Here is a 26893-nt window from a genome sequence, read left to right as displayed (position 1 = left end):
TCAGGCCCCTTAACATGTTTCCAATCTACTTTTCTGCTCTTATTTCCCTAGTCTTCAATGTAGCACATTGCATTAACAATCATTCCTAATATATTGTATGCTTACACATTTCTGTGCTTATACTTAAGATTTGTCTTTCCCCTTGGAATATTCTTTTATCGCTGTCCATGTTTTCAACTCCTACTTAGTCTCCAAATCCTAGCTCAGAATCCTTTTTCCCTCTATCCCCAACTACTCTTTCCCTCAATGGGCAGAATTAATTGCTGTAGTACTTTATTCATAATATCAAAGCAGTGCTTTTTATGGTATATTTTATTGATTTTATATGTCTCATTTTAACTAGATTGTGAGGGCATGTACCATATGTTAATCATCCTTTCACCATCAGGCCTGCACAGAGTAGACAGTAAATTTTTATCAAATGGAAGTCATAGAAAAAAACAAGAAAGAAAAACTGCTAGATAAAAATGATTTTGTTGTCTCAGAGAAGAAAGAAGGCAGTGTCAAGTCTGTACTGAGAAATGAATGAAAGAGAAATTATTTGGTTCAAGTAATCTATATCTGGAGTCTGCCCTAGTTACAGGTTATCAAGAGAGATGAAGACAAAAGAAGATACTATAGAAAAAAAGGCTTTCTTGGCTCTCTTATTTGGTCTTTACACTTGCGTTGCCTTTGCCTGGAATGCTGTTTTCCAGAAACCTGCATGGCTCTTCCACCTCCTTTAGATCTCTTCTCAGAAAGTCTTATTAGAGGCCTTCTAGGTCTACCCTAGTTATAAAAAAGCAGCCTGGCCTCCTTGTTGTACTCATATGCCCTGGCCACCTTCTGTTTCGTTTTTCCCCATAGCGCTTCTCATCTGACATAGTGTATATTCTATTTTAGGATGTGTTTATTGTCTATCCCTACTAAAGTGTAAATTTCACGACAGCAGGGACATTTTGCCTTTTATATCCGCTTTTCTATGCCCCATCTCCAGTATCTTCAGCAGTGCCTGTCACATGGCACATGCTCAGTAATTAATAATAGTTATACTGGTAGGAAAAACATTGGGAAAACAAATCAGAAAAATTGGGAAACATCGGAGAATAATAAGTTACTTTTTCAAATAATTTCTCAACGCATTTTTCCTTAATCTCTAGACAGCTTTTCAGGTGATATATCTCTGAATTTAAGCAGTGAGTCTAATTGTTAATCTGAAAAAATAAATTCATGATTTTCCCTGTGTTTCCAGACTTTGGTGATATTCTATATTGTACTTATTGTAGTTTTAAAAGAGTCACCAGTTGGATACATTGCTTTAAAGTTAGAGGTACTTCACAGGAAACAGTGTCTAGGCTATAGAAGGACATATTGAGCATATTGTTTGAAAATGTAACTAACGTAGCGTTTAAAAATAAATTTGTTCTATATTTGCTAACTTTTGGGCTCTTTTATTAGCAAGCATGTTTACTGCACTTCGTAACAAGTGGTATTCTCAACACTTGGCATGTATGAATTCATTTAATCTTCACAACAACCCTTTGAGATGGGAAATGTTGTTGGCTCCTTTTTGCTGATGGGGAAACCAAGGTGCAAAGAGGTTGAATAACTCTCCACACAGCTAGTTAGCAGAGTCAAGATTGCAATCTAAGCATTTTGGCTCCAGAATACATGTTCTCAACAACTACAGTATATTGTTGAATGAAGGAATTAAGGATGTGATCCTCATCCTGATCATTCTGTTCACTCCTTTACTCCATCCTGTCAGCATGTGTCATGTTTCCAGCTTTGACCAAACATTTAACCAGTTACATATAGCAGGATGGAAGGGACTGAGACTGAACTAATTCTGATCACTATCCTGGGACAAGAATTAAGAAATGTATCCTTTTTATTAAAAAGTTTTTTAAAAATAAACTTTGTTTTTTAGAGCAGTTTCAGATTCACAGCAAAACTGAGAGGAAAATACTGAGTGTTCCCAAATACCCTCTTCCCCTGTACATGCGTAGCCTCCCCCATTATAAACATCCCCAACCAAAGTGGTACATTTGTTGCAATCGATGAACGTACAGTTACGTATCATTTTTACCCAAAGTCCATAGCTTACTTTAAGGTGCACTCTTGGTGTTGTACATTTTATAGGTTTGGACAAATGTACAATGACATGTATTCATCATTATAATACACTGTCCTAAAATTTTTCTGTGCTGTGCCTATTTTTTCCTCCCTCCTTCAGCCCCTGCAAGCATTGGTCTTTTCACTGTCTCCATAATTTTTCCTTTTCCAAAATGTCATTTAGTTGGAATCATTTAACATGTACCCTTTTTAAGTAGGCTTCTGTCACTGGGCTGGAGTGCAGTGGCATTATCGGAGGTCACTGAAGCCTTGAACTCCTTGGCTTAAGCGACCCTCTCAGAGGAGAATCAGCTTCCAGAGTAGCTGGGACTGTAGGTGCACACCACCATGCCCAGCTCATTTTAAAATTTTTTGTGGAGACAGAGTCTCACTACATTGCCCAGGCTGGTCTTGAATTTGTGGCCTCAAGCAATCCTCCTGCCTTGGCTTCCCAAAGTGTTGGAATTATAGGCATGAGCCATTGCGCCCAGCCTCATTTCCTTTTAGCACTTAATAGTAGCCCATTGTTGGGATGAATCACAGTAAATTTATCCATTCACCTACTGAACGTTACCTTGATTGCTTCCAAGTTTTGGCAATTACAAATAAACAACTGTATGAAGTTTTTTATGTGGACAATAATTTTCAACTCCTTGGAGTAAATACCAAGGAGCATGATGTACTCAATTGTATGGCAAGAGTGTTTAGTTTTATAAGAAACTGCCAAACTGTCTTTTAAAGTGGCAGCCCCATTTTGCATTCCCACCAGCAATAATGAGAGTTCCTGATGCTCTGCATCTTTACCAGCATTTGGTGTTGTCAGTGTTCTGGATTTTGGTCATTCTAATAGGTATGTATGTAGCATCTCTTATTGTTATTTTAGTGTGCATGTCTCTGATGACGTATGATGTGGAGGCTCTTTCATATGCTTACTTGCCATCTGTATATCTTTTTTTTTTTTTTTTGAGACAGAGTCTCACTCTGTCACCCAGGCTGGAGTGCAGTGGTGCAATCTTGGCTCACCGCAAGCTCCGCCTCCTGGGTTCCCACCATTCTCCTGCCTCAGCCTCCCAAGTAGCTGGGACTACAGGTACCCACCACCACACCGAGCTAATTTTGTTTATTTTTTAGTAGAGATGGGGTTTCACCATGTTAGCCAGGATGGTCTCGATCTCCTGACCTCATGATCCGCCCGCCTCAGCCTCCCAAAGTGCTGGGATTACAGGAGTGAGCCACCGTGCCCGGCCTGTATATCTTCTTTAATGAGGTGTCTGTTAAGGTTTTAGGCCCTTTCTTAAGTCAGGTTGTTTGTTTTTACTGTTGAGTTTTAAGAATTCTCTGTATATTTCAGATAACACTCCTTCGTCTCATTTTTTTTTGCAAATATTTTCTCCCAGTCTGTGGCTCATATTTTCATTTTCTTGACCGTGTCTTTTGCAGATCAGAAATTTTAATTTTAATGAATAACACTATATTGCCTCATGGGTAGTGCTAGTACCTTATAATAATAAAATAATTCTGATTTCTTCTTCCTGTCCCTTGTATCATTGCTGTTACTTATTTTGCTTATACATAAGCATATGTATAAGCATGTATAATCAAATACATTGTTGCTATTATTTTATTAATAAATAATAAGAAAGTTTTTATTTTCACTTATTCCTTTTCTGATGCAGTTCATTTCTTTATGCAGATCTGAGTTTCTGAACTTTATCATTTTCCGTTTCTCTAAAGAATTTCTTTGAATATTTTTTGCAAGGTATAGGTTACTGGCCACAATTTTTGTTTGGCTAAAAAGTCTTTATTTCTCCTTCACTTTCTTAGTTTTGGTTTCTGAGAAGTTGAATGTAATTCTTATCTTTGTTCCTCTATACGTAAGGTGTTTTTTGCCTCTGGTTTCTTTCAGGAGTATTTTTTTTTTTTTGAAAAAAAAATTTCCATTTATCCTGCTTAATGTTCTCTGAGCTTCCTTGATGTGTGGTTAGTGTATAACACTAATTTGGGGAAATTATCAGTGACTGTTTCAAATATTTCTCCTGTTCCTGTGTCTCTCTTCTTTGTTAATTTCCATTACACATATGTTACATCTTTTATAGTTGTCCCATAGTTCTTGGATATTCTGTTCTTGTTATTGTTGTCATTCGGTTTTTCTCTTTGCTTTTCAGTTTTAGTGGTTTCTATTGAGATGTCCTCCAGCTCAAAGATTCTTTCCTCAGCTGTGTCCAGTCTCCCAGAAAGCCTGCCAAAGGCATTCTTCATTTCTGTTACAATATTTTTGATCGCTAGCATTTCTTTTTGATTCCTTCTTAGAATTTCTGTCTCGTGCTTACATTGCCCATCTATGCTGCATGCTGTCCACATTATCTGTTAGAGCCCTTACATATTAATCATAGTTATTTTAAATTCCTAGTCTAATAACTCTAATATCTCGGCCCTATCTGCACCGGGTTTTGTTACTTGTTCTCTCTCCTCAAACTGTGATTTTTTCCTTTTAGTATGTCTTATGATTTTTTCTTGATAGCTGGGCATGAGATACAGTAAGAGGATCTCAGGTAAATAAGCCTTTAGTGATGTGGCAGTAAGTTAGGCTTACTGATCTTCCAGATCAGTTAGGCTCTGTTAATACCCTATCAGGTTAGGCTTTGGTTAACTGGCTTCTCCTAAGGGCAGAACTTGTTAAGAACAGAGTGCTCTGGAAAATTCTGAATGGTTCCTTTTCTTCCTTCCCCTGCTAGAAGCACCAGAGGATTTTTCTCCAGTATTTACTGCGAGAACTTGGTCGAGCTCCTTGAGGTAAAACAAAAGTGGGGGAGGCCCTGAAGACTTCCCCTGGAGGTTTTATCTCTCAGTTATAGTTCAGGCTTCCCGACCTCAGCACTTGTTTCCTTGGAGGTTTCTGCTCCAGCAAGCCATGATTCTCTGTACTGTATTTGCCTGTCAGTCTCAATGTGGGGCTCAGTGGTTTGCCCTGTGACTACACCTCTCTGACGGATCCAAGAACAGTTGTTGATTTTTCTGTATGTTCAGCTTTTTACTTGTTAGGATGGAGTGGCGACTCCAACTTTTTACATTTTGGATCAGAAGTCAGGTTTATCCTTTTTTTATCCGTTTCTAAGTTGTTTAGGTCAAGGATGGTACAAGAAGCATGCACCATGTGCTCTTTATTGTGGCTCTTGAGGCTTTAAAAATCCTTCACTAATTTTAAGGTCTTGGGTGGACAGCTAGAAACAGTTGGCAAGGCTGGGCCAGTCTCTTTTATCTTAGGTTAAGACCCATTACAATTTAGGCTCAACCTCACAAGAGTGGGCACAATAGTTACCACAGGTGATCCAAGGTTCCCAAGTGATCGTCCTGAATCTCGTTAACATTCGCAGGTAGTCTGACATTCTCTCTTTTATGCCTACAATGTCTGTACGCCTCTGTCACAGTCCATTTATGTACACACCTTTATCCCTTGCAAAACTCTGAATTTTTCAAGGGCAAGAACAGTGTTCCTAGCACTTAGTACCTTACCTTGGGGTAGGATCACTCAATACATATTTGATGAATGAATGATTAATACCTTGATATTTTTATACCTTTAGCAAATTTAAAGCAATTGACTTTTTTTAGAAAGATAAAAAATAGAAATGTCAGAGTTGACTAACACAAAAATTTCCCTTTCTTCACTACAAATTACTTTTTAAAATAGTTTTATGCTAACTACTTTATTGAAATATAATTTACATATTATGACATACTTAAATCTTAAGTGTACAGTTGGATGAATTTGGATGAGTGGAACCATCACCCATAGCACAATAAAGAACATTTTAATCACCTCATCCAGTTCCTTCATCCCTGCTTTCCCTCCTCTCCAGAGGCAACTACTTTTTGAATTTCTTTAACTGTATAGATTTGTTGCGTTTGTTCTTAAAATTTATATAAATGGAAGCATACCATATGTGTTCTTCAGTTTCTGGCTTCTCTCAACATAATGTTTCTGAGAGTCATCCATATTGTTGTGTATATCAGAATATCATTTGTTTTTATTGCTGAGTTGTATTCCATTGTATGTGCATACCACAGTTTATCCATCTTTTGCTGATGGATAATATTTGGGATGCTTATAGCTTTGAGTTATTGTGAATAAAACTCTTACGAACATTCCTGTGCGATATGCATTCGGTTCTCTTTGGTATATCCTGAAGAGTGAAATTTCTGGGTTGTAGAAACCATTAAATATGACTAGAAACTAAAGTTTTCTTAAGTGATTTCACTACTAATATATGAGAATTTGTTGTTCACATCCTTATCAACACTTAGGAATGTTATTATTTTCAATTTAGCCATTTTGATGGGAGTATAATGTTGTTTCAATTTGGTTTTAATTTGCATTTCCCTGAAAAGTTGTTAAGTGCCTTTTCATATGATTTTTGCCCACAAGGACATCTTTTGCCTGTTCAAGTATTGCCTGCTCAAATATTTTGCCTATTTTTAACATTTTATCTTTTTATTATTGATTTCTAGGAATGTTTACATATTTTGGATATGAGTTCTTTGTCAGATAGACATATTATAGATATTTTCTGCCATCCTACAAGCTACAAAAATTCTGTAGCTTGTCTTTTCCATTTCTAAAGTTGTCTTATGACGAGTAGAAGTTTGTCATTTTGGATGTGAGGGCAATCTGGCTGGCTAGGCAGGAGTCCTTTTCCTTGTTCACCGCTGTATGTGTGTCTCTCCTGAAGTTGGATTCTTGGTCAAAGAGGATGACCTTTGCTGATAGAAGAGGATTTTTCTTTGGTCAAGGGTATAGGAGTAGCTGCACTCCCTTTTTAGGACCTCCAAACAAGCTCTCAAGATCTATTTGTAGGAGAACATGGGGTAAAAATAGTTTTAAGTTGGTAATTTTCATGAAGTTCAATCTGTTTTTCTTTTATGGTGATATAGTTTAGCTGTGTCCCCACCCATATCTCATCGTGAATTCCCATATCTTGTGGGAGGGACTCTGTGGGAGGAATTGAATCATGGGGGCAGGTCTTTTGTGTGCTGTTCTCATGATAGTGAATAAGTCTCATAAGATCTGGTGGTTTTATAAGGGGGAGTTTCCCTGCACAAGCTCTCTTTCTTTGCCTGCCACCATCCACATAAGATGTGACTTGCTCTTCCTTGCCTTCTGCCATGATTGTGAGGCCTCCCTAGCCATGTGGAACTGTAAGTCCATTAAACCTCTTTCTTTTGTAAATTGCCAAGTCTTTGGTATGTCTTTATCAGCAGTGTGAAAGTGGACTAATACATATGGTTAATGCCTTTTTTACCTTGTCAGAGAAACTTGCCTATCCCAAGGAATATGTTCTATGTTTTCTTCCAGATATTTATAGTTTTAACTAGGTCTGTGATCCATCTAGAATTAGCTTTTGTGTATATTGTGAGATAGAGATAGAGTTCATTCTTATCTGTATGGTATCCAATTGCTTGAGAATTATTAGATTTTAATAATAGAGTATTTCCATATGCATGATCTTGTTTGATCTCCTTAAAGCATCTTATGAAAAATGAAGAGCAGGTATTTTCTCTCTTACAGAGACTTGGAGGCAAAGCTCAGAGATATTAAGTTATTTAGGTAAGGTTGCATATCCAATTTATGGCTGAATACAATTAGAACTCATCTAAATAATATATCCTGATATTTAGTCATATGCTATTAGTATACTAAACAGCCTCTCCTAGTTCAGTCTTAAAAATATCCTAATGGGGTTTCACTGAAATACTAGTGTGAACTTAATTAAAATTATCTGAAAAATATCTAATCAAATATGAAAGTTTTAAAATATCATCAAATTATTTACACAAATTACAGTATTCTTTTAAAACCAATTCAGATTCTAGGAATTGCATGGATTATAGATTTGTGTGTTTTTTTAATTCTCAATTAGCTAAGTCATGAAACCGCAAATTATTTTATTTAAATAAACTATTTCATATACACATACACACATACATTTCAATTAAAGGTATAGTTTTAAAAAGAGGGCCACATTTTAAAGAGACAGATTTCAATGTTGTTATTAAAAGTTATGTTAGACTGAGTGTGGTGGCTCACTCCTGTAATCCCAGCACTGTGGATTTCCTGAGGTCAGGAGTTCAAGACCAGCCTGGGCAACATAGTGAGACCCTGTCTGTACATTAAAAAAAAAGAAAAAGAAAGAAAAGAAAATTAGCTAGGCATGGCTAATAAGGGGGCTGAGGTGGAAAGATAGCTTGAGCCCAAGAGTTTGAGGTTGTAGTGAGCTATGCACTCTACCCTGTCTCTAAAAAAAAAAAAAAAGTGATTTTACTAGAAGTAGCATTCATTGGTGATATTCCTGCCATTGTAGCTTTTCATTTTCATTTTCAGTCACCTAATTTAGGGATGAGGTGCTTCACATTTATACTAATGACTGATTTCTGTATTAGTATAATACTCCCCATTGTATCCTCTCCCACTGTATCCTCCAACACTCAGGGATGTGCTCATACCAGTTGCCTACCTATTTGCTCACCAGATTTTGAATATCTTAGACTAAGAACTAAGCCTTTAAGCTATAGATGAGATATAAATTAAAATATGAAAGGCAAATACTCTGGAAGACATAATACATTTATTTATATTTACACTAGGTTTTGTTGGGCAGTGGGGGGAGGTTGTTTTTTGAGTTTAGATTCTCATAGAAAGAGAGAAAACATCAAGTATTTGGCCCTTGAAAAAGGTTTAGACAAAGCGGGAACCCTAGGAATAGAAGGAAAAAGCAATGTCTGAGGTCTTCCTTTTCAAGGCAATTATAATGAATTGAATAAAGCCAAGATATCTGGAAAAAATACATTCAAGAAAAATAAAATAGAAAATATTTTTTAAATTGCTCAAGATGTTGATTAGCCATGTCAAGGCTATAAAGCCAAATAACTAAAATTTGGGGGCATTAATACACTCACAGAAGGGATGGATTTGGGGTATATGAGGCAGTTCCTAGTAGTATGATACAGGGGCCAAGCATTATAGGAAACAATCTAGCTTAAAAGTGGATCGGATTTAATTTTCAGACTAGTGTCAGACATCGAGAGTCAGAATTCTCTAATCGGAGAACCCACCTAATATATGATGGTGGATTAGATTAATAAATTAGTGCAATTTCAATGCACTCATTGTTGGGTTAATTAACACAGGCTTCTGAGTTCATTTATAGCTTAAGTGAGCAAATGTAATTTCCTGTAACAAGTATTTTTGATGAACAAATAGTTTCCTTTAACAAACATATGTTACAGGCTTTAGATCATCATAAGCCTTGTTGTTAGAAGTTGTATCATTGTGAATTTAAACCAAAAACTTTTATTTAAAATAGTTGAATATTTAGCCTTGTGTTCCTTTTCAACAAATGTAATCCTGTTGGTAATCATGATAGCAAGAAGCAAAGCATGAATTCTTTTAAGCTTAAATGTGACTTTTACCCAGCTGGCTAGTCTTCCCACGGAGCTCTTTTATATTGTACTCAGATGGACGACAAAGCACAGTAAACAAAAAAGGGAAAGCAACCAGTTTAGCCCTTTCAGTGCTGTGTCAACAGAACTATTCTCTCTTAAGGTTCTCATCAAATGAAATCACTGGTAAGTATATGCTAAGGTCAGTCAAAGAAATTAAAGCCAACCTCCACTTTCTAGTTTATTAGCTTTATGACTTCAGGAAAGTTACTTCATCACCCTAAACCTTACTTTTTTCTCTTTGGTAAAATGGACTTAACTCTGAGGATGGTTGTGAGGATTAGAGATATGTCTGAGAGTTAGTCACATAGTAAGTTACCCGTCGATATTAGTTACTACTATCAGCTCTTGATAGATTTTAACTTTTATTATTTTCATTTCCTAGAACAGATATTCATGTTCAAATAAAGCTCCATTCAGATACTCACTAGGAAGGTCCGTATTTATTTGTTTATTTATTTATTTTAGAAGATGGGCTCTCACTCCATTGCCCCAGTTGGAGTGTAATGGTGTGATCACAGCTCACTGCAGCTTCCAACTCCTGGGCTCAAGTTGTCTCCTGAGTAGTGGGGTCTACAAGTGTTTGCCACCATGACTAGCTAATTTTCTTTCTTTCTTTCTTTTTAATGTAGAGAAGGGATCTCTGTATGTTGCCCAGGCTGGTCTCAAACTCCTGGCCTCAAGTGATCCTCCCACCTCGGCCTCCCAAAATGTTAGAATTACAGATATGAGCCAGTAGAAAAGGAGGCCCTCTCCCTCTCCCTCTCCCCACGGTCTCCCTCTCCCTCTCTTTCCACGGTCTCCCTCTGATGCCGAGCCGAGGCTGGACGGTGCTGCTGCCATCTCAGCTCACTGCAGCCTCCCTGCCTGATTCTCCTGCCTCAGCCTGCCGAGTGCCTGCGATTGCAGGCGCGCGCCGCCACGCCTGACTGGTTTTCGTGTTTTTTTGGTGGAGACGGGGTTTCGCTGTGTCGGCCGGGCTGGTCTCCAGCTCCTAACCGCGAGTGATCTGCCAGCCTCGGCCTCCCGAGGTGCCGGGATTGCAGACGGAGTCTCGTTAACTTGGTGCTCAATGGCGCCCAGGCTGGAGTGCAGTGGCGTGATCTCGGCTCGCTGCAGCCACCTCCCAGCCGCCTGCCTTGGCCTCCCAAAGTGCCGAGATTGCAGCCTCTGCCCGGCCGCCACCCCGTCTGGGAAGTGAGGAGCGTCTCTGCCTGGCCGCCCATCGTCTGGGATGTGAGGAGCCCCTCTGCCTGGCTGCCCAGTCTGGAAAGTGAGGAGCGTCTCTGCCCGGCTGCCATCCCACCTGGGAAGTGAGGAGCGCCTCTTCCTGGCCGCCATCACATCCTGGAAGTGAGGAGCGTCTCTGCCCGGCCGCCCATCGTCTGAGATGTGGGGAGCACCTCTGCCCTGCCGCCCCGTCCGGGATGTGAGGAGCGTCTCTGCCCGGCCGCCCCGTCTGAGAAGTGAGGAGACCCTCTGCCTGGCAACCGCCCCGTCTGAGAAGTGAGGAGCCCCTCCGCCCAGCAGCCGCCCCATCTGGGAAGTGAGGAGCATCTCCGGCCGGCAGCCACCTCGTCCGGGAGGGAGGTGGGGGGGTCAGCCCCCCGCCCGGCCAGCCGCCCCGTCCGGGGGGTGAGGGGTGCCTCTGCCCGGCCGCCCCTACTGGGAAGTGAGGAGCCCCTCTGCCCGGCCAGCCGCCCCGTCCGGGAGGGAGGTTGGGGGATCAGCCCCCCGCCCGGCCAGCTGCCCTGTCCGGGAGGTGAGGGGCGCCTCTGCCAGGTCGCCCCTACTGGGAAGTGAGGAGCCCCTCTGCCCGGCCAGCCGCTCCGTCCGGGAGGAAGGTGGGGGGGTCAGCCCCCCGCCTGGCCAGCCACCCCATCCGGGAGGGAGGTGGGGGGGTTAGCCCCCCGCCTGGCCAGCCGCCCCGTGCTGGAGGTGAGGGGCGCATCTGCCCGGCCGCCCCTACTGGGAAGTTAGGAGCCCCTCTGCCCAGCCAGCCGCCCCGTCCGGGAGGGAGGTGAGGGGGTCAGCCCCCCGCCCGGCCAGCCGCCCCGTCCGGGAGGGAGATGGGGGGTCAGCCCCCCGCCCGGCCAGCCGCCCCGTCCGGGAGGGAGATGGGGGGTCAGCCCCCCGCCCAGCCAGCCGCCCCGTCCGGGAGGGAGGTGGGGGGGTCAGCCCCCCGCCTGGCCAGCCGCCCCATCCGGGAGGTGAGGGGCGCCTCTGCCCGGCCGCCCCTACTGGGAAGTGAGGAGCCCCTCTGCCCGGCCACCACCCCGTCTGGGAGGTGTACCCAACAGCTCATTGAGAACGGGCCATGATGACAATGGCGGTTTTGTGGAGTGGAAAGGGGGGAAAGGTGGGGAAAAGATTGAGAAATCGGATGGTTGCCGTGTCTGTGTAGAAAGAGGTAGACATGGGAGACTTTTCATTTTGTTCTGTACTAAGAAAAATTCTTCTGCCTTGGGATCCTGTTGATCTGTGACCTTACCCCCAACCCTGTGCTCTCTGAAACATGTGCCGTGTCCACTCAGGGTTAAATGGATTAAGGGCGGTGCAAGATGTGCTTTGTTAAACAGATGCTTGAAGGCAGCATGCTCGTTAAGAGTCATCACCACTCCCTAATCTCAAGTACCCAGGGACACAAACACTGTGGAAGGCCGCAGGGCCCTCTGCCTAGGAAAACCAGAGACCTTTGTTCACTTGTTTATCTGCTGACCTTCCCTCCACTATTGTGCTATGACCCTGCCAAATCCCCCTCTGTGAGAAACACCCAAGAATGATCAATAAAAAAATAAATAAAAAAACAAACAAAACACTGCATGTATGTTCGTAAACAATAAATGTTTGTGTAAAAAAAAAAAAAAAGAAAAGAAAAGAAAAGGAGGTCTTTTCTACTGTCCTGTAAAGTGGTCACCCTCTACTTGTCCCTAGCACCTTGTCCACATATACATTGTAGCCCTGTCACACTGCCATAATTATTGATTCACACGTTGGCCTCCCTTACTAGGTTTGGAGGGCTGAGGATACTTTATTTGTATCTCAGTTTCTTCTCTTTCTGTGGTGGAAGTGGGAAATCAGCATTCGCTGACAATGGCTGATGGGCCGAGTGAATGGCAAGTATGCTATTATAAACCCAAAGAAGGAATTTGTAGGTTTAATATTTTCTCTTTATCCTAAATATTCTTCTATTTTTCTAAAGTGTTTCTGGTATAGATTTATTTTTATTTATCTTACTTCGTCTTTGGAGATCATTTTTGGCGTGAAAATTTATGTCTTTTCTGTAAAATTCTCAACTCTTGTCTCTGAATATTGCTTTTTTTCTATTACCTTAATTTTCTTTTGAAACTTCCTCTAGACGAATATTAGGGCCTATAATCTGTTCTTTATGACTTTTAATTAATCTTTTTAATCTTGTTGCCTCTCTGTGCTGTATTTTGGGAGAATTCCTTAGTACTGTTCTCCTGTTGGCCGGACACGGTGGCTCATACCTGTAATCCCATCACTTTGGGAGGTCAAGGCAGGTGGATCACTTGAGGCCAGGAGTTGGAGACCAGCCTGGCCGACATGGCAAAAATATTAAACATACAAAAATTAGCCAGGCCTGGTGGTGTCTGCCTGTAATCCCAGCCACTCGGGAGGCTGAGGCATGAGAATTGCTTGAACCCAGGAGGCGGAGTTTGCAGTGAGCTGAGATTGTGCCACTACACTCCAGCCTAGGTGGCAGGTTGAGACATTGAGACTGTCTCAAAAATAAATAAATAAATAAATAAATAAAGTACTGTTCTCCAATTACCAAATCTATCTTCAGCTGCTCTAGTCTGGTTTTTATCTTGGATGTTGAGTTTTTTAAAAAAAATCTCAATGACTGTAGTTTTCATTTCTAGGATTAATTGATTTTTTTCATTTCCATCTGTTCCTGTTTCATATCTGCCTTTGTTTTGTTTTATACTTTTATATTCCTTGTTGTCAATATGAGTCATGTATTAATCTCTTTATTTAAAAATCTTTGTTAGAGGGTTTTCAAATCATATAGATTCTATAGAAGATCCTATAGAAACACTGATTTCATTTGGTGTGGATTTATATTGTGATTGCTGACTTTTTTTTTTTTTTTTACAATTTTAACTTTTATTTTAGATTCAAGGGGTACATGTGCAGGTTTGTTACCTGGATACACTGTGTGATGCTGAGGTTTGGGGTATGATTGATCCCATCACCCGTGTACTAATCATAGTACTCAATAGTGCATTTTTCAGCCCTTGCCTCCCTTCTCTCCTCCCACTTCCAGTAGTCCTGTTTCTGGTGTTGCCATCTTTATGTCTATGGGTACCCAATGTTTAGCTCCCATTCTCCCATTTATAAGTGAGAACATGCAGTATTTGGTTTTCTGTTCCTGCATGAATTTGCTTAGGATAATGGCCTCCAGCTGCATCCATGTTGCTGCAAAGGACATGATTTCATTCTTTTTTATGGCTGCATAGTATTTCGTGGTATATGTACCACACTTTCTTTATTCAATCCACCATTGATGGGCACCTAGATTGATTCCACATCTTTGCTATTGTGAACAGTGCTGCAGTGAACATACAAGTGCATGTGTATTTTTGGCAGAATGATTTATTTTCTTTTGGATGTATACCTAGTAATGGGATTGCTGGGTTGAATCCAGTTCTCAGTTATTTGAGAAATCTCCAGACTGTTTTCTATCATGGTTGAACGAATTTACATTCCCACCAGTAGTATACAAGTGTCCCCTTTTCTCCACAGCCTTACCAGCATCTGTTGTTTTTTGGCTTTTTGATAATAGCCATTCTGACTGGTGTGAGATGGTATCTCATTGTGGTTTTGTTTTGCATTTCTCTGATGGTTAGTGATGTGGAGCATTTTTTCTGTGTGTTTTTTGGCCAATTGTATGTCTTTTGAGAAGTATCTGTGCATGTTTTGCCCATTTTTTAGTTGGGTTATTTGTTTTTTGCTTAATTAAGTTCCTTATAGATTCTGAATATCAGACCTTTGTCAGATGCATAGTTTATGAATATTTTCTCCCATTCTATAGGCTGTCTCTTTACACTGATAGTTTCTTTTGCTGTGCAGAAGCTCGTTAGTTGAATTAGGTGTCACTGGTCAATTTTTGGTTTTTATTGCAGTTGCTTTTGAGGACTTAGTCATAAATTATTTCCCAAGTTCAATGTCCAGAATGGTGTTTTCTAGGTTTTCTTCTGGGATTCTCATAGTTTGAGGTCTTACATAGATTGCTGATTTCATTGGCTGACTTTCTTAGCATTAGATTTTAAAAATATGTATTTTAGAATTTTAGTGTTTAGGCTATTTTGAGTGGGAGATTTTTTCCCACAACCACTCATGTTCATTTTCTTCCTTTTTTTTTTTTTTTTAAATAAAATAAAGGTTTATCCAGTTCCCTCTACCCAGGTCTTCTAGACTCCCTCCTGTACAGGCCTTATAAAGGTGGCTTGGGGCACATGCCCTGTGATAATACTAGAATGTCCTAGACCCAGGGGCTGAGCAAGCAGGTGGCTTCATTTAGTTCCGAGTATTAAGACTGCATGTGTATCCTCCTGCTTTTAGATCCACAGCCACAAATAAGTTGTATCCCGGGAAGCAGTTGATGGCTATTTTTTTTTTTCTTCTCCTTTTCTTCCCAGGCTTCTCTCACAAACACTGCCCCCATAACATTAAAGAGTGAGACCAGCTGTGGTTTCCTAACACCTGAGGAGCTGAACTCTGGGCTGGCAGATCAAGAGCCCAGAAGCCCTTGGCTTCAGCCTCGCTCACTGCTTTTTCATTTCTCTTATATTTCTGCTTCGTGGGGGTTTTTATCTTGTTATTGAGACTGGCAGTGTCTATTATTGCTGTGTATTTGGAATAGAACAGGGGGATACTTTGAAGCATGAACTTACTGTGTCAACTTGACTGGAGGGATTTTTTTTTTTTTTTTTTTGAGACGGAGTTGTGCTCTCGTCGCCCAGGCTGGAGTGCAATGGTGCGATCTCGGCTCACTGCAACCAACTGAAGGTTTTCTATCCTGGAAACTTGATCAGATATTTTAGATACTTCTGCCCTCCCTTTCTACCCCCACCGCGTTCCCTGAAGGCATTGTGGAGGGTAGATTGGAAGGGAGACTAAAGCTAAGTAAGTAATTTAGGACACCACAGGCAATGAATGATCAAGGTCTGAATCAAGATGAAGAGGAGAGAATGGATTTGGAAGAGAATTAGTGGGTATAGTCAATAGACATGGATAACTGAATTTGGGAGGTATATGTTCATATTTCTAACTTAGAGTAGAGATAAAAGTCACCGAGAAAGGAATATGGGAAGAAGAGTAGATTTTGGTAGGGCAGTAGGTCAGGAATAGAGACAGGAGTATTAAGATTTTTATGATTGTTTGAAGCCTAGCACGTGTTTTAGTAAAGATCTTCTGATACATATTTTTCCTAGTGGTGCATCTCAATGCCCAAGATCTTTGAATTTACCATATTTGCAATCTCTTTACACGATGGTCAGCTTTAAATGTATATAGATTCCTCGGGCCGGGCGCGGTGGCTCACGCCTGTAATCCCAGCACTTTGGGAGGCCGAGGTGGGTGGATCACGAGGTCAGGAGATCAAGACCATCCTGGCTAACACGGTGAAACCCCGTCTCTACTAAAAATACAAAAAAATTAGCCGGGCCTGGTGGCGGGCGCCTGTAGTCCCAGCTACTCAGGAGGCTGAGGCAGGAGAATCGCTTGAACCCAGGAGGCAGAGCTTGCAGTGAGCCCAGATCGTGCCACTGCATTCCAGCCTGGGCAACAGAGCGAGACTCCGTCTCAAAAAAAAAAAGTATGTAGATTTCTCCTCAGCATTTGGAAAACTTTTCCTCAGCATATTCATTCATTTCACAAACTTTTCTTAAGTGTCTCTTAAACAAGCATAGTCTGGACTTCGTGGATGTCACAGTTAATTGGAGGGAAAAGACAGTTACCAAATGGCAATGACTAACTGTGGAAGTGCTGTGAAGGACAAGGGTAAGGTACTGTGATAGTGTTTGAAAGCAGGGCCTGGCCAAGTCAGAGGCCCATGTCTGCATAGGGCACAGCGGGAGAGGGTGTTCACTGTCCGTGGAAGGCTTTCCTGAAGAAATTGGAGCTGTTCCCTGTCTGGCGCACTCTGCCCTAATGTCTGTGCAGAGCTGGCTGCTTCTTACTATTCAAGACTCAGCCATGTTACCTCTTCTGCAAGACTTTCCGTGACCACACCCAAAATTAAAGTCCAGCACATCATCCTTCTTTATTTCCTTTAGAGCATTTATCTGAAATTATCTTGTTTATGATTATTGGCTGTTTCAACCAACTACAATGTAAGTGTCACAAGTGCAGGGACCTTGTCTCTTTTTTTCTGACTTGCACCCCCATTGCTTAGAATACTTCCTGAAACATAAGTATTCCAGAAATTATTAATGGACTGCATAAATGAATGTCCTTGGACCTTGATCTCTTGCATAGTTGCTCTACTAATTTGATTTCCTTGTCCTTTTTTTGTTTGTTTGTTTGGGAGGACTCCTCAAGTTGGCTGTCTACTTGTTCATTTTTCTATCACCTGGATCCTACCCTCACTCCCCTGTCGTGCTCTAATTGAGGTTGCCAATTGTAGCATCACACCCTATGGCCATGGTGATGGGCATGTGACTATTTCAAGCTGGGTCACTTGGAGTCCTTCTCCTGATACTCCAAATTTGAAGAGGGAGACTTCTCAGGTGGCAGTGTGAATCTAGAGCTGTTGGTGGCCATAACCATCCAGATAAAAGAAGCCAACTTGCAAGAAGAGAAAATGCAAGCATTTCCTAGAGAAGCAGAGATGGCAGGGGAGAGATGTCTTGGTAGTTTTCCACTCTTGGCTTTCTTTGTACCTGAGGCTCAGTTGCAACCCCTGGTTTTCCCTGGCTTTTGCATTACCCAGTTCAAATGGAGTTTCTGTCACTTAGAGCCAAAAGATTCCCAATTAAAACTGTATATAGCTTTATTTTCACTTTAACCTGCACCTCATCTAACAACCTTTTTATCTTGATGTGTTTTATGTAATATCCTTGGGTATTGATCTGTTGGACTAGTTTAATTTCTGATTTCAGAGAATCCATGTTTTCTACTTCCAACTCCATTTCTTAATTTTGCTGCCTAAGTTTTCTACTTCCAGTACTATTCTTTGTTAGTATGCTGTCCTCCCTTTCTTTTCAGAAACATATTGTTTAGTAGTAAGAAGGTGCTAATTATTACTGTTGTTGTTATTTAACTCATCCTTGAAGCAGGTTTATTAGGTTCTTCTTAGATTTTCTCACTTTCAACTTTGATGCTTTTGAACAGCCAGGCTAGTATCTCTAGTACCTTCTCTAGGATGATAGGAAGCTAGGGTAGTGGACAGAAGCTCACTTCTGGGTGATTTATTCCCTATGTTTGGTGAACTGCTGTGGCCTGATCTTCCTGGTGCTGCTGACTCCTACCTCAGGGAGGGGCTCTGATGATCTGGGGAGAAGTCCTCCACTATTGCAACTGGCTCTTTGCTTGTGTAACTGCTTGTCTCTTAGAACTATTGCAGCTGTCTTCAAATCCCACCAATCCACACAGACTCCAAGGAGAATATTTCATATCTATTCTATAATTTCTAGTTCTAACTTAACGAGAGCAGTGTTACAAGAAATTATTTCAGGCCAAGCAACTCTCTTAGGCAGCTAAGTTGTAAATTGACTTAGTATTTTTCATTAATCTGGTTCCAGTTACACTATGTCAAGAAGAAAATTAGCAGCTTTTTGGTAATTTATTCCTTTATGATTAATTCACTCGGTAAATTTTTTGTTTTGTTTTTGAAACTGAGTCTCACGCTGTCACCCAGGCTGGAGAGGCTGGAGTGCTGTGGTCCAATCTAAGCTCACTGCAACTTCTGCCTCCTGGGTTCAAGCGATTATCATCCCTCAGCCACCTGAGTAGTTGGGATTACAGGTGTGCACCACCGTGCCCAGCTAACTTTTGTGTTTGTAGTAGAGACAGGGTTTCACCATGTTGCCCAGGCTGGTCTCAAACTCCTGGCCTCAAGTGATCCATCCACCTTGGTCACTCAGTAAATATTTACTGAGCATCTACTGTGTGCCAGTCACTCCTGCAGACACTGAAGATATCAGTGTCTAAAATGAGACTTCTCTGCCCCTCATGGAGCTTATATTTTTGGTGAGGAAACAAACAATAAATAAGTAAACCAATAAATATATAATATTAGGTAATGATAAATGTGAAGGTGAAAAATAAAGCAGGATAAAGGAATAGAGAGTGATGAGGGTGGGGCTATTTTAGAAAGGGTAGGCAGAAGGGAGATTCTCTGAGGAGGTGACACTTGAGACCTGAATGAATCAGGGATAGAGCCACACAAAGAGTTCCTGGCAGAAGCAACAGCCAAAACATGGCTCTAAGTAGACGAAGAGCTTGGTGGGATTGCAGAATAAAGCACCAGGGTAGCTAGAGTAGAAGGAATGAGGGGGAAGGTGGAAGGACATGAGTTCCTGATGTTAAAAATGGGAAAACATGTTCTTTGTGCCTCCAAAACCAAGCTTTGTCCATTTTTCAGGGGGAAGATAAGTGTCTGAGATATTGTTCCCAAAGGCTAAAATTCACAGCCGACTTCTGTTTATCACACGACACTGAATGGTTACCCAAAACATTGTGGAAATTCGGGTCATGGAATGCAAACTGATCATAGGAAGCTAAGAGTGTTTAGAATGATATGATTTGAAGCAGTTATAAAGTAGATTTGGAAGGAAGAAATAACTAAGAAGTGAGATTAGATAAAATAATCTTGGAAGAGATGGCAACTTGAGCAAAAGTGTCTGACACTGTCCACACCAGTCCTTAATGAAGTGACCCGCAGTGAGAGAACATTGTTGGCCACTGTCATCTAAATATACCCCAAATTTGACCATTTCTCATCACTTCCACTGCTAGTAAATTATAGTTAGAAAACATTAATACTTTAATTCATCACACCTAGAGCCCAAAATGAACATACAAGTGGATCATTAGGGACTTTTCAGTTTATTTTTGAAAGGTGGCTTGGGAAGCCATGTTTGTGAGTTCATCCCAAGATGGAGAAAGGTAAGTGATTTCCTTTATCGTTTTTCTAGGAAGAAGGTTGAAATAATAGTAATACCTTATATTCGAGTGAGTTATAGGTTACAGTGTACCTTTGTATCTGGGAATTCAACCATACAGATGCTGCTTGTGCTGCTTTTCAGATAGAAGACTCAGGCCCAGATAGACCACCTGACTGAGTGAAAGTCACACAGATGGTTAAGGACAGAGCTATCACTATCACTAGAATTCTTGTCTTTGACTGTGCTCTGTCACTCTGTTATAAAGCAGCAAATTGTTTTGATAGGATGTTACGTCAGAGAAAAGCCAATTGCTCTCCCTTTTCTTGTCCCACCCCAACTGTACCCCTGTAAGGTAACAGATGTTAACAATATTCTGAGTATGCCATCTGTTTGCCTGCCTGCCTGCCTTCCTATATTCTTGCCTGTCTGTCTATCTGTCTTAGTCTGCTTGTGCTGCTATAACAGAGTATCACAGACTGGGTAATTTAGAAAGAAGAGAAATTTATTTTCTCATGGTTCTGGAGGCTGGAGAGTCCAGGTTCAGGGCACTGGCAGGTTCAGTTGTCTAGTGAGGGCTGCTGTCTGCTTCCAAGATGGCGCCTTGATGCTGCATCCTCTGGAAGGGAGGAATGCTGTGTCCTCATGTGACAGAAGGTCCGAAAGGCGATGGTGGAAGGCAAGCAAGAGACAAATGCTGTGGGAAGCCTCTTTTATAAGGACCTTTATTCTGTTCACAAAGGAGGTGACCTCATGGCATAATCACCTCTTAAAGGCTCCACCTCTTAATGCTATCACACTGGCAGTACTTGCATTTTGGAGGGGATACATTCAAACCACAGTTGTATGTATTTCTCTATCTGCTTCTCTCTTCCGTGTACATATATAGTGATTTCTTTTCCTCTATATGTTACAGCTTCAAATCATATTGTGTATGTTACTCTAAATCTTTAACCATGTGTCCTGGTCATACATCTAGGTCAGTATATCTAGATCTAATTCATACCCCTTCTTTGTATGCCTATATTGTTTGATTATTGCAAAGTATTATTGCTTTTTCTTTTTTTTTTTTTTTTTTGAGACAGAGTCTCGCTCTCTTGCCAAGCTGGAGTGCAGTGGTGCAATCTCAGCTCACTGCAACCTCTACCTCTTGAGTTCAAGTGATTCCCCTGTCTCAGCTTCCTGAGTAGCTGGGACTACAGGCACATGCCACCATGCCCAGCTAGTTTTTTGTATTTTAGTAGAGACAAGGTTTCACCATATTGGCCAGGATGGTCTTGATTTCCTGACCTCGTGATCTGCCCACTTCAGCCTCCCAAAGTGCTGGGATTACAGCCATGAGCCACCGCACCCAGCCATGTATTGCTTTTAAAAGGAAAATCCAATAATGTATTTAAAGTGAAAAATGTAATGCCAGTATATAATTTTATCATATATTAATGGCTTATTTACCTTTTAAAGTATAAGAAAAGGAATATACTTATCAGTAGTTCTTTATTTGCTGCAGGTTTTTTCACTGCTGAGATTTTTATTTTTAAAAAAATTTCTGTAGAGTAAAAATTGATTATAGCCTTAACTAGTATTTCCTTTTCTAAGCAGATTCAATGTATTTTTCAGGTTATTATATCCGGGAAAAATCTAAGCAAGTCATCACATTGCTGATGGATGAACAGTTGCTGTGTAAAGAGAGGGAAGTGGCATGTCGGACTCGACAGCGCACCTCCCACTCTATATTGTTTTCTAAAAGACAACTTGGTTCAAGTAACTCACTGACAGCATGCACTTCTGCCCCCACACCGGATATTTCTGCTTCAGAGAAGAAGTATAAGCTTCCTCAGTTTGGAAGGTTACATAATAAAAGTACGTATAATGAACACTGGCCTAAAATGCAACAGGTATCATTAAAAATGATTTAAAAATATAAAATATTATATTTTAGTACTAAATTATTAATATTATTTAGTATTACTATTACCATATTAGGCTTCATACTATAGAAAACAACGACGAAGAATATTCAATAGAAGATTTTATGACCTTTTTAAAGTGTATTTGTTTGTTTGCTTTATTTATTTATTTATTTTTGAGACGGAATCTTGCTCTGTCTCCTAGGCTGGAGTGTAGTGGCACGATCTCAGCTCACTGCAACCTCTGTCTCCTGGGTTCAAGCAATTCTCCTGACTCAGCCTCCTGAGTAGCTGGGATTACAGGCACCCATCACCATGCCCAGCTAATTTTTGTATTTTTAGTAGAGACAGGGTTTCAGCATGTTGCCCAGGCTGGTCTCGAACTCCTGACCTCAAGTGATCCTCCTGCCTTGGCCTCCGAAAGTGCTGGGATTATAGGCGTGAGCCACTGTGCCCGGCCCAATTTTATGACTGTTTTCTGAATGCAGTTATCTTTGATTCAAATAAGATGTTTTTGAGCTTTTAAGGTATTAAACTAGTGACTACCCTATTTGGCATCGTGATTTAATTTTAAGATTTTTATCCTTAACTGGAAAGTGAAGGAGTACAGTTTTCTAAGACTAGGTGTCTGGATATGTGCATATGAGGTCTCTTTGATCCTATAACATAAATCAAATAATTGAAATTTTCTAAAGTATGCTTCAGAATCCTAAAAGTGCTCTGAAATTATTCTAGGACAATACCTTGTACCCTTTCCTTTGCTTAAAACTTTAAATATGGACTACTGAACTTTTATAAAAGAGGGATTTATTTATAATGTTATAATAGACATGAGTAGAAAAATGCTATCATCTTTTCTACCAAATTTGCTAAAACTTTAAAAAATATCATTTTGCTCTAACTTCTCCAGTAGAAACCCTGTTGATAAGTTGTGTATGAGAAATGGACAGCTTGAGGAAGCAAAAACATTAATGAAATGTGACTTAGAGAACTGTCCCTTTGTATTCAGTACAAATAGATAATTCCAACTGTCAGTTAAGTGCAAAAATGTAACAATGTTACTAGTAATACCAACACAAGTTAATCTTGCTAAAAATCATTCAGGTACTTTTCTGTCTTAATCAAGAGTTTCAAATGTTCACCCAATGGGACATAGAGTGAACATCCACACTTGGGATTGGAGAGAGACATTATAAGAGGGTAGCCATTGTAATTATAGTAGCAAATACTACCTACCTGCTTCTAAAAGTGGTAGGATCTTTAGGGGATCTGATTCTTTTGAAATAAATCTCTGAAAGAGACAGCCACTCATTCTGAAATTTTCTCATGGGAGCCTTTAAATCAAACTGATGCTAAAAACAGAGTAACAGAGAAGAATAACCAATTATGACTCATCCAGAGTTTCTTCCCCACTTTTGCTTCTTCGATGTTACCTTTCTTACTCTTCCTTCTTCCTTTCTTTTGTCAGTTCTTTCTTCTTTCATTGTAAACACATAATTATTGAATTTATTTAAAATTTGGATATTCAGCAGAAATTTGGAACTATAGGAGTGAGTAAAATAAATTTTCTTTTATCATGGAACTAACATTCTAGTGGTAGAGACTGGGATGTCTCTGTCACAAGCATAAAATATGTCAGATAATAACAAGTCCTATAAAGAAAAGGAAAGCAGGGTCATGGAACAGAGTGACAGGGGTGGGTTTATTTTAGGTCACGTAATGAGAGAGGGCCTTTTGGAGGAAGTGAATCTTTAAACAGACCTGAATGAAGTGAGGGAGCAACCCACATACAGGCATACCTCGATCGATTGCACTTTGCTTAATTACACTTCACAGATAACGTATATTTTACAAATTGAAGGTTTGTGGCAATCCTGCACCCAAGAAGTTTATTGGCACCATTTTTCTGATAGCATGTGCATACTTTGTGTCTGTGTCACATTTTGGTAGTTCTTGCAATGTTTTTAACTTTTTCCTTATTATTATATGTGTCATGGTGATCTATGATCAGTGGTCTTAGATGTTACTGTTATAATTGTTTTGGGGTACCACAAACCATGGCTGTAGAAGACCAGTGAACTTATTGATAGATGTCATGTGTGTTCTGACTGCTTCACTGATCCCGATCTCTCTCTCTCTCCTTGGGTCTCCCTAGTCCCTGAGGGTCAACAATATTGAAATTAAGCCAATTAATAACCCTACAGTGGCCTCTAAGTGTTCAAGTGTAAGGAAGAGTCGCAGGTTTCTCACTTTAATTCAAAAGCTAGAAATGGTTAAACTTATTGAGAAAGGCATGTTGAAAGCCAAAACAGGCTGAAAGGTAGGCCTCTTGTGCCAAACAGTTAGCTAAGTTATGAATGTAAAGGAAAAGTTCTGGAAGGAAATTAGAAGTGCTGCTCCAATGAATACAGGAATGATAAGAATGGGAAACAGCTTTATTGCTGATATAGAGAAAGGTTGCATGGTCTGGATAGAAGATCCAACTCGCCCCATTATCACTTAAGCCAAAGCCTAATCCAGAGCAAGGTTCTAACTGTCTTTAATTCTGCAAAGACTGAGAGAGAAGAGGAAACTGCAGAAGAAAATCTTGAAGCTAGCAGAGGGGGGTTCATGAGGTTTAAGGAAAGCAACTGTCACCATAACATACAAGTACAAAGTGAAGCAGCAAGTACTGATGGAGAAGCTGTAGCAAGTTATCCAGAAGATCTAGCTAAGGTAATTGATGAAGGGGGCTACACTAAACAGATTTTCAATGTGGGTGAAATAGCCTTTTGTTGGAAAAAGATGCCATCTAGGACTCTCATAGCTAGAGAGGAGAAGTCAATGCCTGGCTTCAAAGCTTCAAAGGACAGGCTGACTCTCTTGTTAGGGACTAATGCAACTGGTGACTTTAAGTTGAAGCCAACTGCTCCTTTACCATTCCCAAAATCCTAGTGCCCTTAAGATTTCTTTAAAAATATTACTGCTCATTGACAATGCACCTGGTCACCCAAGAGCTCTGATGGAGATGTACAAGGAGATTAATGTTGTTTTCGTGCCTGCTAAAACACAGTGTTTATTCTTCAGCCCATGGATCAAGGAGTGATTTCAACTTTCAAGTCTTATTACTGAAGAAATACATTTCATAAAGCTATATCTTCCATACATAGTGATTCCTCTGATGGATCTGAGCAAAGTAAATTAAAAACCTTCTGGAAAAGATTCACCACTCTAGATGCCATTAAGAACATTTGTGATTCATGGGAGGAAGCCAAAATTTCAACATTAACAGGAGTTTGAAAGAAGTGGATTCCAACCCTTATGGATGACTTTGAGGGGTTCAAGACTTCAGTGGAGGAAGGAACTGCAGATGTGGTGGAAATAGCAAGAGAATTAGAATTAGAAGTGGAGCCTGAAGATGTGACTGGATTGCTGCAATCTCATGATCAAACTTGAACAGATGAGGAGTTACTTCTTATGGATGAGCAAAGAAAATGGTTTCTTGAGTTGAAATCTACTCCTGTGAAGAAGCTGTGAACATTGTTGCAATGCCAACAAAGAATTCAGAATATTACATAAACTTAGATAAACCAGTGGCAGGATTAGAGAGGATTGACTCCAATTTTGAAAGAAGTTCTACTGTGGGTAAAATGCTATCAAACAGCATCACATGCTACAGATAAATCTTTTGTGAAAGGAAGAGTCAGTTGATGTTGCAGGCTTTATTGTTGTCTTACTTTAAAAAATTGCCACAGCTTTCCCAACCTTCAGCAGCAACCACCCTCATCTATCAGCAGCCCTCAACATGGAGACAAGACCCTCCACCAGCAAAAAGATGAAGACTCGCTGAAGGCTCAGATGATTGTTAGCCTTTTTAAATTAGCAATAAAGTATTATTTAATTAAGTTATGTATATATATTTTTTAGGCAACATGGTATTGCATACTTAGTCTACTAAATAGACTGCAGTCTAATGTAAACATAACTTTTATATGCACTGGGAAACAAAAAAGTTTGTGTGAGTGGCTTTATTGGAATATTTGCTTTATTGCAGTAATCTGGAACCCAACCCACCACAGTATCTTCAAGGTGTGCCTGTATATCAGGCAGAGGGAACAGCAGGGTAGATGCTCTGAAACTGGAGCAAACTTGGCCTGGTGAATCATAAGCTTAAGAAATGAATCCCTAAATTGATACAGAAGTAACCCAACTCTGATTTTATGATTCATGCAAGAAATTCTAGTTTATTGTTTTTTAGTCACAGATTGTTTTTTTTTTTTTTTTTTGAGACGGAGTTTCACTCTTGTTGTCCAGGTTGGAGAGCAATGGCACCATCTCGGCTCACTGCAACCTCCACCTCCAGGGTTCAGGCGATTCTCCTGCCTCAGCCTTCCAGAGTAGCTGGGATTACAGGCATACGCCATCACGCCTGGCTAATTTTGTATTTTAAGTAGAGACGGGGTTTCTTCATGTTGGTCGGGGTGGTCTCGAACTCCTGACCTCAGATGATCTGCCTGCCTCGGCCTCCCAAAGTGCTGGGATTACAGGCATGAGCCACCGCGCCCAGCCCCACAGATTGCGTTTTTAAACCTAAAATGATATTCTCCATCTTTATGACATGTCTCGTTCACTACACTGAGCTATGAATGACTTATTTTAAAAAAGTGAATCCACTTTCAAATGAAGTTTTGCTACAATTTATTATTTTTTAATACTACAAACACATATTGAGTGTCTGCTCACTATAATGCCAGACATTGTTCTAAGCCTGTTAAGTAAATTGACTGTATTTCTGCTCTAATGGAGGCTATAGCTTGTGATGTACTGTGTGCTTTTTCTTTTCCTTTTCTTTTTTTTTTTTTTTTGAGACAGGGTCTTGCTCTGTCACCCCGGCAGGAGCGCAGTGGTGTGATAATGACTCACTGCAGCCTTGAACTACTGGACTCAAGTAATCCTCCTGGCTTAGCCTACCAACTAGCTGGGACTACAGGCACACACCGCCACACCCAGCTGACTTGAAAAAATATTTTTTCAAGACAAGATCTTGCTACCATGTGCTTTTAAGTATGTTTCACAAAAAAGATGTTCTAAAAAAGCTTTAGTCAATGATGGCATCATTATTGTAAATCTATAGTAAGAATACCATTTAAAGCGAACAGTGAATGTTTGGATGTAAAATCTGTAGTAAATTTGTTTTAAAATCTGTTATTTTTATTTCATTTATCTGCTTTCTATATGAATACATCCTAGATATACAGATGTGTGTGTTTGTGTTCAAAAAAG

General features: G+C 40.4%; 1 protein-coding gene across 4 annotated transcripts in view; it reads left to right on the top strand.

Annotated features, from left to right (window-relative positions):
• ENTHD1 (ENTH domain containing 1) overlaps positions 1 to 26893 on the top strand; it is a 151487-nt gene that overhangs the window by 11238 nt on the left and 113356 nt on the right. For all 4 annotated transcript variants that reach the window (XM_055374689.1, XM_019018107.4, XM_055374688.2 and 1 more), the window contains one exon: positions 21342 to 21584. In XM_055374689.1, coding sequence (XP_055230664.1) covers positions 21342 to 21584 — 243 coding nt within the window. The remainder of the gene's footprint in view (positions 1 to 21341; positions 21585 to 26893) is intronic.

Source organism: Gorilla gorilla, chromosome 23, assembly GCF_029281585.2.
Source record: "Gorilla gorilla gorilla isolate KB3781 chromosome 23, NHGRI_mGorGor1-v2.1_pri, whole genome shotgun sequence".
Taxonomy (NCBI): Eukaryota; Metazoa; Chordata; class Mammalia; order Primates; family Hominidae; genus Gorilla; species Gorilla gorilla.
This window is presented reverse-complemented; position numbering and strand designations above follow the sequence as displayed.